Here is a 13,385-nt window from a genome sequence, read left to right as displayed (position 1 = left end):
TAGAAGCATAATAGAAAGGATGATGGTGATTACAATTCCTACCACTCCAGAGCCGCGTTTCATCCACACGATGGTGAGGGAGGGGTTTCCTGTCCAGGCACAGTTGAAGATAGCATCTGATCCTTGGTCCACCTGTAGGGACTGTGGCTCAGCAGCCATTCTGGGCCCAACTGGAATCACAGGAACAGAAATGGTTACACTTTATTTGAATAGTCGTCTATAGATGATCTACAGATACTCAAGCTATGGTATCAACAGGCTAATAACTTCAACTATGTTGATACATTACAATTTGTGGAGTTAGGGTTACGGTTATGGTTAGGATTAAGGTTAGGGTTATGATTAGGATTAAGGTTAGGGTTATGATTAGGATTAAGGTTAGGGTTATGATTAGGATTAAGGTTAGGGTTACGGTTATAATTAAGATTAAGGTTATGGTTAAGGTTATGGTTATGATTAGGATTAAGGTTAGGGTTACGGTTATGGTTAAGATTAAGGTTATGGTTAAGGTTATGGTTATGATTAGGATTAAGGTTAGGGTTACGGTTAGGGTTAGCATTACGGTTATGATTAGGATTAAGGTTACGGTTATAGTTGGATTAAGGTTAGGGTAACGATTAAGGTTAGGGTTACAGTTAGGATTAAGGTTAGAGTTATGTTAGGGTAAGGAATAAGGTTAGGGCAAGGGATAGTAGATAGTTAGTTGAAATCTTGTTGACAGTTAGCTCAACATCTACAAACCTTCTATTTGGGACTATCCATGTAGTGGATGTGATTCCAACTGCCTGTAGCTAGCTAGTTATAGTTCCTGAGTGTGTTTTCTTAGGGACTACTCATGGTAGTGTGTGTGTGTTGCTTGCGGACTACTACTCACAGTAGACGTCCACGTTCCTGCTGATGTTGGTACTGCCCAGGGCATTGGTGACCTCACAGGAGACAGGCTCGGTGAAGAAGGAGTGGTCCACAATGACCTCATAGGTGTCACCTGACACCTCTCTGATGATGCTGCCCCCTTTGGCCCATCTGAATATAGGCCACAATAGAGTAGGTTGAAGAGTTAGACCTAGACCCTGATCTAATGGTTAATGTTAGTAATGTGAGAGGGAAGCTGATCCTAGATCTGTACCTATATCTGTACCACTCTTGGGGAAACTTCCACAGTCACAAAAGGGAAGAGGGAAGACAATGTGGGCTATGACATCCAACCAGTAGCCCTTTTGGAGGTGGATATCAAAGACACAGGTATTGCAATACATAGGAAACATGGTGCAATTTGGGACGCAACCAGTGAAAAAGTGTTGCATTCAAGGGCAAATTCTTGCTGTGGTCTGCAATTCGCTGAGCATAGCGAAACAACAAAAGAAAAAGTGGCTTTTTTGTTGTTTCGGTGCATTGCTTTTTCTTTTCTTCATTTGAGCATATTCACGTGCTGCTTGGGAGCCTGGTTGAGGAGGAGGCGGAGGAGGAGGGGAGGAGGAGGAGGGCGTTATAATATAGGTGCTCTCACTTCGTGTCTGTCTTTTGCCCACTTTGATGCTGAAGTCATTTTATTGAGGAATAAATAAATTGTCTATGTGAAGAACCTTGCCCGGCACAAGCATATCTCACCGTCACTAATAGGCAGATCAGGCCCACGAACAAATGAACTATTGTTTACATTGACAGAAGGGGAACAAGTTGAAGGGATAAATACACAGGACTCAGTTTGGAATAAATGTTATGAATTATTATGTATGCCAGGCTATATATCGGAACAAAACATCACTTGAGGATTCTGAGTGAAAAGAGCGATGAATCATGCATAATTAACTTGGACGAACATCTTAGAACATCAACATGTGCTGTTGTTTGTTGTTTGTAATGCTATGGTTCAAAAGATGGCCTGGTTATAGATGTACAAATTTAGAGAATAAGATTATGAACATGCAGAACATTCTCAGTGAATACAGACAACACAGATATATCCTAGATTTCTTGTCAAAAACAAAAAGTCCTGTTTTCATGTGTTGTGTTCAATTGTTGGAACTCTACGATTGCGTCCCAAATGGCACCTTATTCCCTATATACTTCAATTATTTATTACCAGAGCCTACATAAGGAATAGGGTGCCATTTGGGAAGCAACCTTCATGTACAGTAATAGAACACGCTATTCACTTTCGATGTGCCATCTTGACTCATATCGACATTCCCTTCCAGAAACATTTCTCAATTGTGGAATGTCATTTGAGAAGTTTCATCTAATTTCCAAAGCAAAGTCAGATCGGGTGAACACAGGCTGCGCCCCAACCTATACATACAGTACCAGTCAAAAGTCTGTACACACCTACTCATTCCAGGGTTTTTCTTTATTTTTACTATGTTCTACACAGTAGAATAATAGTGAAGACTTCAAAACAATGAAATAACACATATGGAATCATGTAGTAACCAAAAAAGTGTTAAACAAATCAAAATATATTTTATATTTGAGATTCTTAAAATTAGCCAACCTTTGCTTTGATGACAGCTTTGCACACTCTTGGCATTCTCTCAATCAGCTTCATGAGGTAGTCACCTGGAATGCATTTCAATTAGCAGGCGTGCCTTGTGACAAGGGGTGGTATACAGAAGACAGCCCTATTTGGTAAAATACCAAGTCCATATTATGGCAAGAACAGCTCAAATAAGCAAAGAGAAACAGTCCATCATTACATTAAGCCATGAAGGTCAGTCAATGTGGAAAGTTTCAAGAACTGTGAACGTTTCTTCAAGTGCAGTCGCAAAAACCATCAAGCGCTATGATGAAATTGGCTGTCATGAGGACCGCCACAGGAAAGGAAGACCCAGAGTAACCTCTGCTGCAGAGGATACGTTCATTAGAGTTACCAGCCTCAGAAATTGCAACCCCCAAAAAAGCTTCAGAGTTCAAGTAACAGACACATCTCAACAACAACTGTTCAGAGGAGACTGCGTGAATCAGGCCTTCATGGTCAAATTGCTGCAAAGAAACCACTACTAAAGGACACCAATAAGAAGAAGAGACTTGCTTGTGCCAAGAAACACGAGCAATGGACATTAGACCCGTGGAAATCTGTCCTTTGGTCTGGTGAGTCCAAATTTGAGATTTTTGCTTTGCTTTGTGAGATGCAAAGTAGGTTAATGGATGATATCCGCATGTGTGGTTCCCACCGTGAAGCATGGAGGAGGAGGTGTGATGGTGTGGGGGAGCTTTGCTGGTGACACTGTGATTTATTTAGAAATCAAGGCACACTTAACCAGCATGGACCAGCATGGCTACCACAGCATTCTGCAACGATACGCCATCCCATCTGGTTTGCACTTAGTGATACTATCATTTGTTTTTCAACAGGACAATGACCCAACACACCTCCAGGCTGTGTAAGGGCTATTTGACCAAGGAGAGTGATGGAGTGCTGCATCTGATGACCTGGCTTACACAATCACCCGACTTCAAACCAATTGAGATGGTTTGGGATGAGTTGGACCGCAGAGTGAAGGAAAAGCAACCAACAAGTGCTCAGCATATGTGGGAACTCCTTCAAGTCTGTTGAGAGAAGCTGGTTGAGAAAATGCCAAGAGTGTGCAAAGCTGTCATTGTCACGCTCTGACCTTAGATATCTATGTTTTCTTTATATTTTGGTTAGGTCAGGGTGTAACGAGGGTGGGAATGCTAGTTTTTGTATTGCCTAGGGTTTTTGTAGTTCTAGGGGTTTTGTAGGTCTAGGTATTTGTATGTCTATGGTGGCCTGATATGGTTCCCAATCAGAGGCAGCTGTTTATCGTTGTCTCTGATTGGGGATCATATTTAGGTAGCCATTTTCCCTTTTGTGTTTGTCATGTGGGTTTGTGTTTTTGTGCTCTGGATTATTGTGTTTTTCCTTGTTGGAACATTATCTTATATTTTGAGTAAATATGACTCCGCATTTTTTCCATTCACCAACACCCTCACAGTCATCAAGGCAAAGGGTGGCTACTTTGAAGAATCTCAATTATAAAATATATTTTGATTTGTTTAACACTGTTTTGGTTAATACATGATTCCATATGTGTTATTTCACAGTTTTTATGTCTTCACTATTATTCTACAATGTAGAAAATAGTAAAAATAAAGAAAAACCCTTGAATGAGTAGGTGTGTCCAAACTTTTGACTGGTACTGTATATATAGTGCATAACTTTTGACCAGAGTTTCCCTATGGGCCCTGGTCAAAAGTAGCGCATTATACAGGGGATAGGTTTCCATTTGGGATGAAGCCGCAGAAGCAATGCATTTCGTACTAACCAGACTCCAGATGCCCTACGACAGTCTTCCATTTTGCCAAAGACATTTCATCACAAAGACACAGTGGAAAGTGACAGCATTGAAGGAGATCAAGTAAACCAAATCTCCTGAAAATCTGAAAATATTTCACTCCCTTACAATGGCACTCGAAAAACACAGCTTGATGATGGCAAGGACGAATTCCAAAAGGTTGATGCTGTCTGCTGTTAACGTTTTTTCAACATCCCTTCTAAATTCAAATGTAACCTTTCCTTCTGGTCTCTCTCAAGCCTGTGAATGTCAGAACAGAACAGTGCTACATGTCTGATTCTTATCCTTTTTCAGTCACTTCTGAATTATTCAAGAACAATAGTATATTAGCACCGCTTTGAACATAACTGGATGCACAAACAAATCCATTTAGCTTTTTACAGTTATTGAAGCACTGTTGAAGTACATGTTGTCTATGATCTTCCGCTGTCAATTTCGAATGCCAGGTGGCACACTCATGTGCACACACACACACACACACACACACACACACACACACACACACACACACACACACACACACACACACACACACACACACACACACACACACACACACACACACACACACACACACACACACACACACACACACACACACACACACACACACACACACACACTAACACTCCTCCCAGAGCAACAAAAAAATAAACAATGAAACGAGTTCATGTCCATACACACGGATGGAGTTTGTGTTCACATCACCCACATGTTCACATCAAATAGCCGTCAAGCTAAATCTGTGCAATTGAGTCTTTCTCATCAGACACCTCAGTAGTCACAAATGAGGAAAACAGAGAAAAAAAACCCAGCAGCAGCGACACCAACACCAGAACCCCCCATGTAGATAAGAAGCGTACTTTATTTGCAAGCAAAACCAACTAATTCGCCTCTCTCCCCATCGCTGCACCTCTCGGCAGCTTTATGATAAACAAACAGTTGCTAATAGAGTTAGCTGCCAGATCCTCCCTCCCTCCCTCATTCACTCACTCATTCACTCACTCATGCACTCTCAGCATCTTTATGATAAACAAACAGTTGCTAATAGAGTTAGCTGTCAGATCCTCCCTCCCTCCCTCATTCACTCACTCATTCACTCACTCATGCACTCTCGGCAGCTTTATGAAAAACAAACAGTTGCTCATGGAGTTAGCTGCCAGACCTCCCTCTCTCTCGATCTCTCCCCTTCAGCTTGCTGTCTGCCTGGCAGAGGTAGGACTAAGAGGCACAACAAGGCAGTTGAAATGAAATGTTGCACGGCAGCCACCTGTCCCCCTTTTGTCTGACTTGTGGGCAGATTGGCTCTGAACGCACACCCCTGTGCTGTCACCACTCTATTGTTCAATCAGATGGCCTGTATTACATTTTCTCTTCTCCCTCTACTAATTGAGCTTGAATGAAAGACCACCTGGGCTGTGTCTCAAATGGCACCCTATTCCCTAGATAGTGCACTACTTTGACTAGGGCCCATATGGCTCTAGTCAAGCATAGTGCACTATATAGGGAAAAGGGTGCCATTATGGACTCAACCCTGATGACCATACTACTTCCGGCGCCGACCGAGATGGCCGCCTCGCTTCGCGTTCCTTGGAAAATATGCAGTATTTTGTTTTTTTATGTGTTATTTCTTACATCGGTACCCCAGGTAATCTTAGGTTTCATTACATACAGTCGGGAGGAACTACTGAATATACGATTAACGTCAACTCACCATCGTTCCTACCAGGAATATGACTTTCCCGAAACGGATCCAGTGTTTTGCCTTCCACCCAATACAATGGATCTGATCCCAGCCGGCGACCCTATGCGACGCCGTAAAAGGGGCAAACGTAGCGGTCTCCTGGTCAGGCTTCGGAGACGGGCACATCGCGCTACACTCCCTAGCATACTACTCGCCAATGTCCAGTCTCTTGACAATAAGGTTGATGAAATCCGAGCACGGGTAACATTCCAGAGAGACATCAGGGATTGCAACGTGCTCTGCTTCACGGAAACATGGCTAACTCAAGAGACGCTAACGGAGTCGGTGCAGCCAGCTGGTTTCTTCACGCATCGCGCCGACAGAAACATACATCTTTCTGGTAAGAAGAGGGGCGGGGGGGTATGCCTTATGATTAACGAGACGTGGTGTGATCATCATAACAACACACAGGAACTCAAGTCATTCTGTTCACCTGATCTAGAACTCCTCACAATCAAATGTCGACCGCATTATCTACCAAGGGAATTCTCTTCGATCATAATCACAGCCGTATATATTCCCCCCCAAGCAGACACATCGATGGCCCTGAACGAACTTTATCTGACTCTTTGTAAACTGGAAACCACACACCCTGAGGCTGCATTCATCGTAGCTGGGGATTTTAACAAGGCTAATCTAAAAACAAAACTCCCTAAATTCTATCAGCATATCGATTGTGCTACCAGGGCTGGTAAAACCCTGGATCATTGTTATACTAACTTCCGCGACGCATATAAGGCCCTCCCCCGCCCTCCTTTCGGAAAAGCTGACCACGACTCCATTTTGTTGATTCCAGCCTACAAACAGAAACTAAAACAACAAGCTCCCGCGCTCAGGTCTGTTCAACGCTGGTCCGACCAATCTGATTCCACGCTTCAAGACTGCTTCGATCAGGCGGATTGGAATATGTTCCGCATTGCGTCCAACAACAACATTGACGATATGCTGATTCGGTGAGCGAGTTCATTAGGAAGTGCATTGACGATGTCGTACCCACAGCAACGATTAAAACATTCCCAAACCAGAAACCGTGGATTGACGGCAGCATTCGCGTGAAACTGAAAGCGCGAACCACTGCTTTTAACCAGGGCAAGGTGACCGGAAACATGACCGAATACAAACAGTGTAGCTATTCTCTCCGCAAGGCAATCAAACAGGCTAAGTCCCAGTACAGAGACAAAATAGAGTCGCAATTCAACAGCTCAGACACAAGAGGTATGTGGCAGGGTCTACAGTCTATCACGGATTACAAAAAGAAAACCAGCCCCGTCGCGGACCAGGATGTCTTGCTCCCAGACAGGCTAAATAACTTTTTTGCCCGCTTTGAGGACAATACAGTGCCACTGACACGGCCCGCTACCAAAACCTGCGGGCTCTCCTTCACTGCAGCCGAGGTGAGTAAAACATTTAAACGTGTTAACCCTCGCAAGGCTGCAGGCCCAGACGGCATTCCCAGCCGCGTCCTCAGAGCATGCGCAGACCAGCTGGCTGGTGTGTTTACGGACATATTCAATCAATCCTTATCCCAGTCTGCTGTTCCCACATGCTTCAAGAGGGCCACCATTGTTCCTGTTCCCAAGAAAGCTAAGGTAACTGAGCTAAACGACTACCGCCCCGTAGCACTCACTTCCGTCATCATGAAGTGCTTTGAGAGACTAGTCAAGGACCATATCACCTCCACCCTACCGGACACCCTAGACCCACTCCAATTTGCTTACCGACCCAATAGGTCCACAGACAACGCAATCGCAACCACACTGCACACTGCCCTAACCCATCTGGACAAGAGGAATACCCATGTGAGAATGCTGTTCATCGATTACAGCTCAGCATTTAACACCATAGTACCCTCCAAACTCGTCATCAAGCTCGAGACCCTGGGTCTCGACCCCGCCCTGTGCAACTGGGTCCTGGACTTCCTGACGGGCCGCCCCCAGGTGGTGAGGGTAGGTAACAACATCTCCACCCCGCTGATCCTCAACACTGGGGCCCCACAAGGGTGCGTTCTGAGCCCTCTCCTGTACTCCCTGTTCACCCACGACTGCGTGGCCATGCATGCCTCCAACTCAATCATCAAGTTTGCGGATGACACTACAGTGGTAGGCTTGATTACCAACAACGACGAGACGGCCTACAGGGAGGAGGTGAGGGCCCTCGGAGTGTGGTGTCAGGAAAATAACCTCACACTCAACGCCAACAAAACAAAGGAGATGATTGTGGACTTCAGGAAACAGCAGAGGGAGCACCCCCCTACCCCTATCCACATCGACGGGTCAGTAGTGGAGAAGGTGGAAAGTTTTAAGTTCCTCGGTGTACACATCACGGACAAACTGAATTGGTCCACCCACACAGACAGCGTTGTGAAGAAGGCGCAGCAGCGCCTCTTCAACCTCAGGAGGCTGAAGAAATTTGGCTTGTCACCAAAAGCACTCACAAACTTCTACAGATGCACAATCGAGAGCATCCTGTCGGGCTGTATCACCGCCTGGTACGGCAACTGCTCTGCCCACAACCGTAAGGCTCTCCAGAGGGTAGTGAGGTCTGCAGAACGCATCACCGGGGGCAAACTACCTGCCCTCCAGGACACCTACACCACCCGATGTCACAGGAAGGCCATAAAGATCATCAAGGACAACAACCACCCAAGCCACTGCCTGTTCACCCCGCTATCATCCAGAAGGCGAGGTCAGTACAGGTGCATCAAAGCAGGGACCGAGAGACTGAAAAACAGCTTCTATCTCAAGGCCATCAGACTGTTAAACAGCCACCACTAACATTTAGCGGCCGCTGCCAACATACTGACTCAACTCCAGCCACTTTAAAAATGGGAATTGATGGAAATTATGTAAAAATGTACCACTAGCCACTTTAAAAAATGCCACTTAATATAATGTTTACATACCCTACATTACCCATCTCATATGTATATGTATATACTGTACTCTATATCATCTACTGCATCTTGCCATCTTTATGTAATACATGTACCACTAGCCACTTTAAACTATGCCACTTTATGTTTACATACCCTACAGTACTCATCTCATATGTATATACCGTACTCTATACCATCTACTGCATCTTGCCTATGCCGTTCTGTACCATCACTCATTCATATATCTTTATGTACATATTCTTTATCCCTTTACACTTGTGTGTATAAGGTAGTAGTTGTGGAATTGTTAGGTTAGATTACTTGTTGTTATTACTGCATTGTCGGAACTAGAAGCACAAGCATTTCGCTACACTCGCATTAACATCTGCTAACCATGTGTATGTGACTAATAAAATTTGATTTGATTTGACATATATTATTACCATGACAACAGATTAGATATTCTTCTCCAAACCATTAGGTCTGGAGTCCAACCCATCTCTCCAAGCGTCCAAAACATCATACTTCCTCTGAGTAAAATGAGGAAGAGAAGGAGGTCTGGAGCATCTGAGATAAGAGACACTTCCCTCTTCCTAACCCTCATTATTCCCTTCATCCAGATTCCAGGCCCAACCTCACAGCATCGACAGCATCCTGCTCTGAGCTCTGAGGCCTCTGAGAAACTCTCCTCAATTCACACGGAAAAAAGCAGCTCTCAGTTGATCAATAGCCACGCATCAGCTAAGAGAGTATTAAAAAGGCAGTGAGAAACGAGCCTGTCCTTATGCAGCTTTAAAGAGAGAACAGAGGAGGAGTAGAAAGGAGGGTTGCGTCCCAAATGGAACCATATTTCCTATTTCGCTCACTACTTTTAACCAGAGACCTATTGTTTTCGATTTAAGGGGCTAAGATTTTCTTGACTCAGGTCACAATTTTTTCTGTATCATGACCATCCATCAAAGGCTTGTTAAGTCACATGGATAGATTTCTCTTACTACATCCTATCTTCAAGGGGAAGTTCAGCATTGCAATACCTTTGCCCCTATCATTGATTTTTACTTAGTGGTGGCTAAAGTTAGATACTAGTTGTAGTGACAGTTTAAAACTAACGAAACCATGGATTACAGTTTCTCCTGGTCTATAGACTACATTCAGTGTGAGGAACCATCTAACATTAAGTTAAAAAATACTGAACAATCATGTTATGGTATTCAGATGTTATCATTTTAAACTTAAAAAGGTGCCACAAAGAACCTAAGTGTGTGACACAAAAAAAAGGAACAATGGCAAATATAAACTCAGCAAAAAAAGAAACGTCCCATTTTCAGAACCCTATCTTTCAAAGATAATTCGTAAAAATCCAAATAACTTCACAGATCTTCATTGTAAAGCGTTTAAACACTGTTTCCCATGCTTGTTCAATGAACAATAAACAATTAATGAACATGCACCTGTGGAACGGTCGTTAAGACACTAACAGCTTACAGACGGTAGGCAATTAAGGTCACAGTTATGAAAACTTAGGACACAAAAGATGCCTTTCTACTGACTCTGAAAAACACCAGAAAGTTGCCCAGGGTCCCTGCTCATCTGTGTGAACGTGCCTTAGGCATGCTGCAAGGAGGCATGAGGATTGCAGATGTGGCCAGGGCAATAAATTGCAATGTCCGTACTATTAGACGCCTAAGACAGCGCTACAGGGAGACAGGACGGACAGCTGATCGTCCTCGCAGTGGCACACCATGTGTAACAACATCTGCACAGTACAACACCTGTACACTGTACATCTGAACATCACACCTGAGGGACAGGTACAGGATGGCAACAACAGCTGCCCAAGTTACACCAGGAACGCACAATCCCTCCATCAGTGCTCAGACTGTCCGCAATAGGCTGAGAGAGGCTGGACTGAGGGCTTGTAGGCATGTTGTAAGGCAGGTCCTCATCAGACATCATTGGCAACAACGTCGCCTATGGGCACAAACCCACCGTCGCTGGACAGACAGGACTGGCAAAAAGTTATCTTCACTGATGAGTTGCGGTTTTGTCTCACCAGGGTTGATGGTCGGATTTGCGTTAACGTCGAAGGAATGAGCGTTACACCGAGGCCTGTACTCTGGAGTGGGATTGATTTGAAGGTGGAGGGTCTGTCATGGTCTGTGGCGTTGTGTGTCACAGCATCATCGGACTGAGCTTGTTGTCGTTGCAGGCAATCTCAAAGCTGTGCGTTACAGTGAAGACACTTCACGTGGTACCCTTCCTGCAGGCTCATGCTGACATGACCCTCCAGCATGACAATGCCACCAGCCATACTGCTCGTTCTGTGCGTGATTTCCTGCAAGACAGGAATGTCAGTGTTCTGCCATGGCCAGCGAAGAGCCCGGATCTCAATCCCATTGAGCACCTCTGGGACCTGTTAGATCAGAGGGTGAGGGCTAGGGCCATTCCCCCCAGAAATGTCCGGAAACTTGCAGGTGCCTTGGTGGAAGAGTGGGGTAACATCTCATAGCAAGAACTGGCAAATCTGGTGCAGTTCATGAGGAGGAGATGCACTGCAGTACTTAATGCAGCTGGTGGCCACACCAGATACTGACTGTTACTTTTAATTTTGACCCCCCCCCTTTGTTCAGGGACACATTATTCAATTTCTCTTAATCACATGACCGTGGAACTTGTTTAGTTTATGTCTCAGTTGTTGAATCTTGTTATGTTCATACAAATATTTACACATGTTAAGTTTGCTGAAAATAAACGCAGTTGACAGTGAGAGGACGTTTCTTTTATTGCTGAGTTTACAATGACAATGCTACCATTTGTGGGTAATGCAACAATTGCAAATGTTCAATCACAAGCAGTATGGTACCAGGGTTTGGGTCAATTCCATTTAAATTCCAATTCCAGTCAATTCCGAAAGTAAACCTGATTCTAATTACTATTACACATTTTCCTAATTTACAGTGCCTTGCAAAAGCATACAGACACCTTGGATTTCTTCACATTCTATTTTGTTACAATTTTGATTTAATTGTATTTTTTTGTCAATAATCCACAAAAATTCTAAAATGTTTTAAAGATGAATAAACATGTAATACCTAAAATATAGTCATTGCATAAGTCTTCAGTTCTCTGAGTCAATGACATGTTAGAAAATCCCTTCGCATCGATTATAGCTGAATCTTCTTTGGGAAAGTCTCTAAGAGATTGTGCAATATCTGCCTGTTATTCTTTTAAAAATTCTTCAAGCTCGGTCAAGATGTTGGGGATCATGGCTAAACAGCCATCTTCAAGTCTTGCCACACATTTTCAAGAAGATTTAAGTGAAAACTGTAACTTGGCCACTCAGGAACATTCAATGTCTTCTTGGTAAGCAACCCCAGTGTAGATTTGGCCTTGTGTTGTAGGTTATTGTCCTGCTGAAAGGTGAATTCCTCCCCCAGTCTCTGGTGAAATGCAGACTGAAGCACATTTTCCTCTAGGATTTTGCCTGTGCTTAGCTCCATCCCGTTTATTTTTATCCTGAATAACTCCCCAGTATTTGTCGAGATCAAGCATACCCATACAATGATGCAGCCACCAACATGCTTGAAAATAAGGAGGCAGTTACTCAGTGTTGTGTTGTGTAGAATTTGCCCCAACCATAAGGCTTAGTATTTGAGTAAAAAAGTGTATTCCTTTACTGTGTTTTTTGCAGAATTACTTTAGTGCCTTGTTGCATACAATATGCATATTTTCTGTATGTTTGTATTCTTCTGTTCACCTTGTCATTTAGGTCATTATTGTGGAGTCACTACAATATTGTTGATCCATCCTCAGTTTTCTCCCATCACAACCATTGAACTCTGTAGCTGTTTTATAATCACCATTGACCTTATGGTTACATCCCTGAGCAGTTTCATTCCTGTTCTGCAGCTCAGTTCAGAAGGAAGACTATATCTTTGTGCCATGTTGGCATGAAGAGATTCGGGAGACAGGCGCAGGAATGCGTAATAGGGTTTTTTATTCAGCCCAAATTACAGCGTGCCGTGTAAAGGCACTAGGACGAAGACCAAACAAACATGTAACAAAAACACAGGGTTGAAACCTAAACAAAAGAGCGAAGAGTACCTTGAATAAATAACACACTCGCACGATGATTAACACACGGGACGAGACCCATAATCATCTGCGCAATCCACAAGGGAACGAAAGCCTAAAACACACAGCACAGGTACTCACACGCACCAACGGACATTGTAACAATAATCGACAGGACAATGGTGAACAAAGGGCACAATTATACAATTACTAATCAAATGGGAATAGTGGCCAGATGTGCGTAATGACAGTTCTGTAGGGATACGTGACACTTTGATGTGTCTGGGTGGTTTAATACATTATCCACAGCATAATTATCTTCTTCTTAATAAGAGGCGCTATTTTCACTTTGGGAAAAAATCGTGCCCAAATTAAACGG

The 13,385-nt window shown here is 43.7% G+C and overlaps 1 protein-coding gene across 2 annotated transcripts in view; it reads right to left on the bottom strand.

The window, feature by feature from the left end:
- Positions 1 to 13,385, bottom strand: part of kirrel3a (kirre like nephrin family adhesion molecule 3a) — a 275,377-nt gene that overhangs the window by 46,307 nt on the left and 215,685 nt on the right. The window contains exons 7-8 of one of the 2 annotated variants that reach the window (XM_071339326.1): positions 875 to 1,023; positions 34 to 170 (exon numbers count right to left, since the gene is read on the bottom strand). In XM_071339326.1, the coding sequence (XP_071195427.1) occupies positions 34 to 170; positions 875 to 1,023 (286 nt within the window). The remainder of the gene's footprint in view (positions 1 to 33; positions 171 to 874; positions 1,024 to 13,385) is intronic. The other variant, XM_071339327.1, reaches the window with a different exon arrangement.

This window comes from Salvelinus alpinus, chromosome 13, assembly GCF_045679555.1.
Source record: "Salvelinus alpinus chromosome 13, SLU_Salpinus.1, whole genome shotgun sequence".
NCBI lineage: Eukaryota > Metazoa > Chordata > Actinopteri > Salmoniformes > Salmonidae > Salvelinus > Salvelinus alpinus.
Note: the sequence above shows the minus strand (reverse complement) of the source record. Positions and strands in the feature narration are given on the sequence as shown.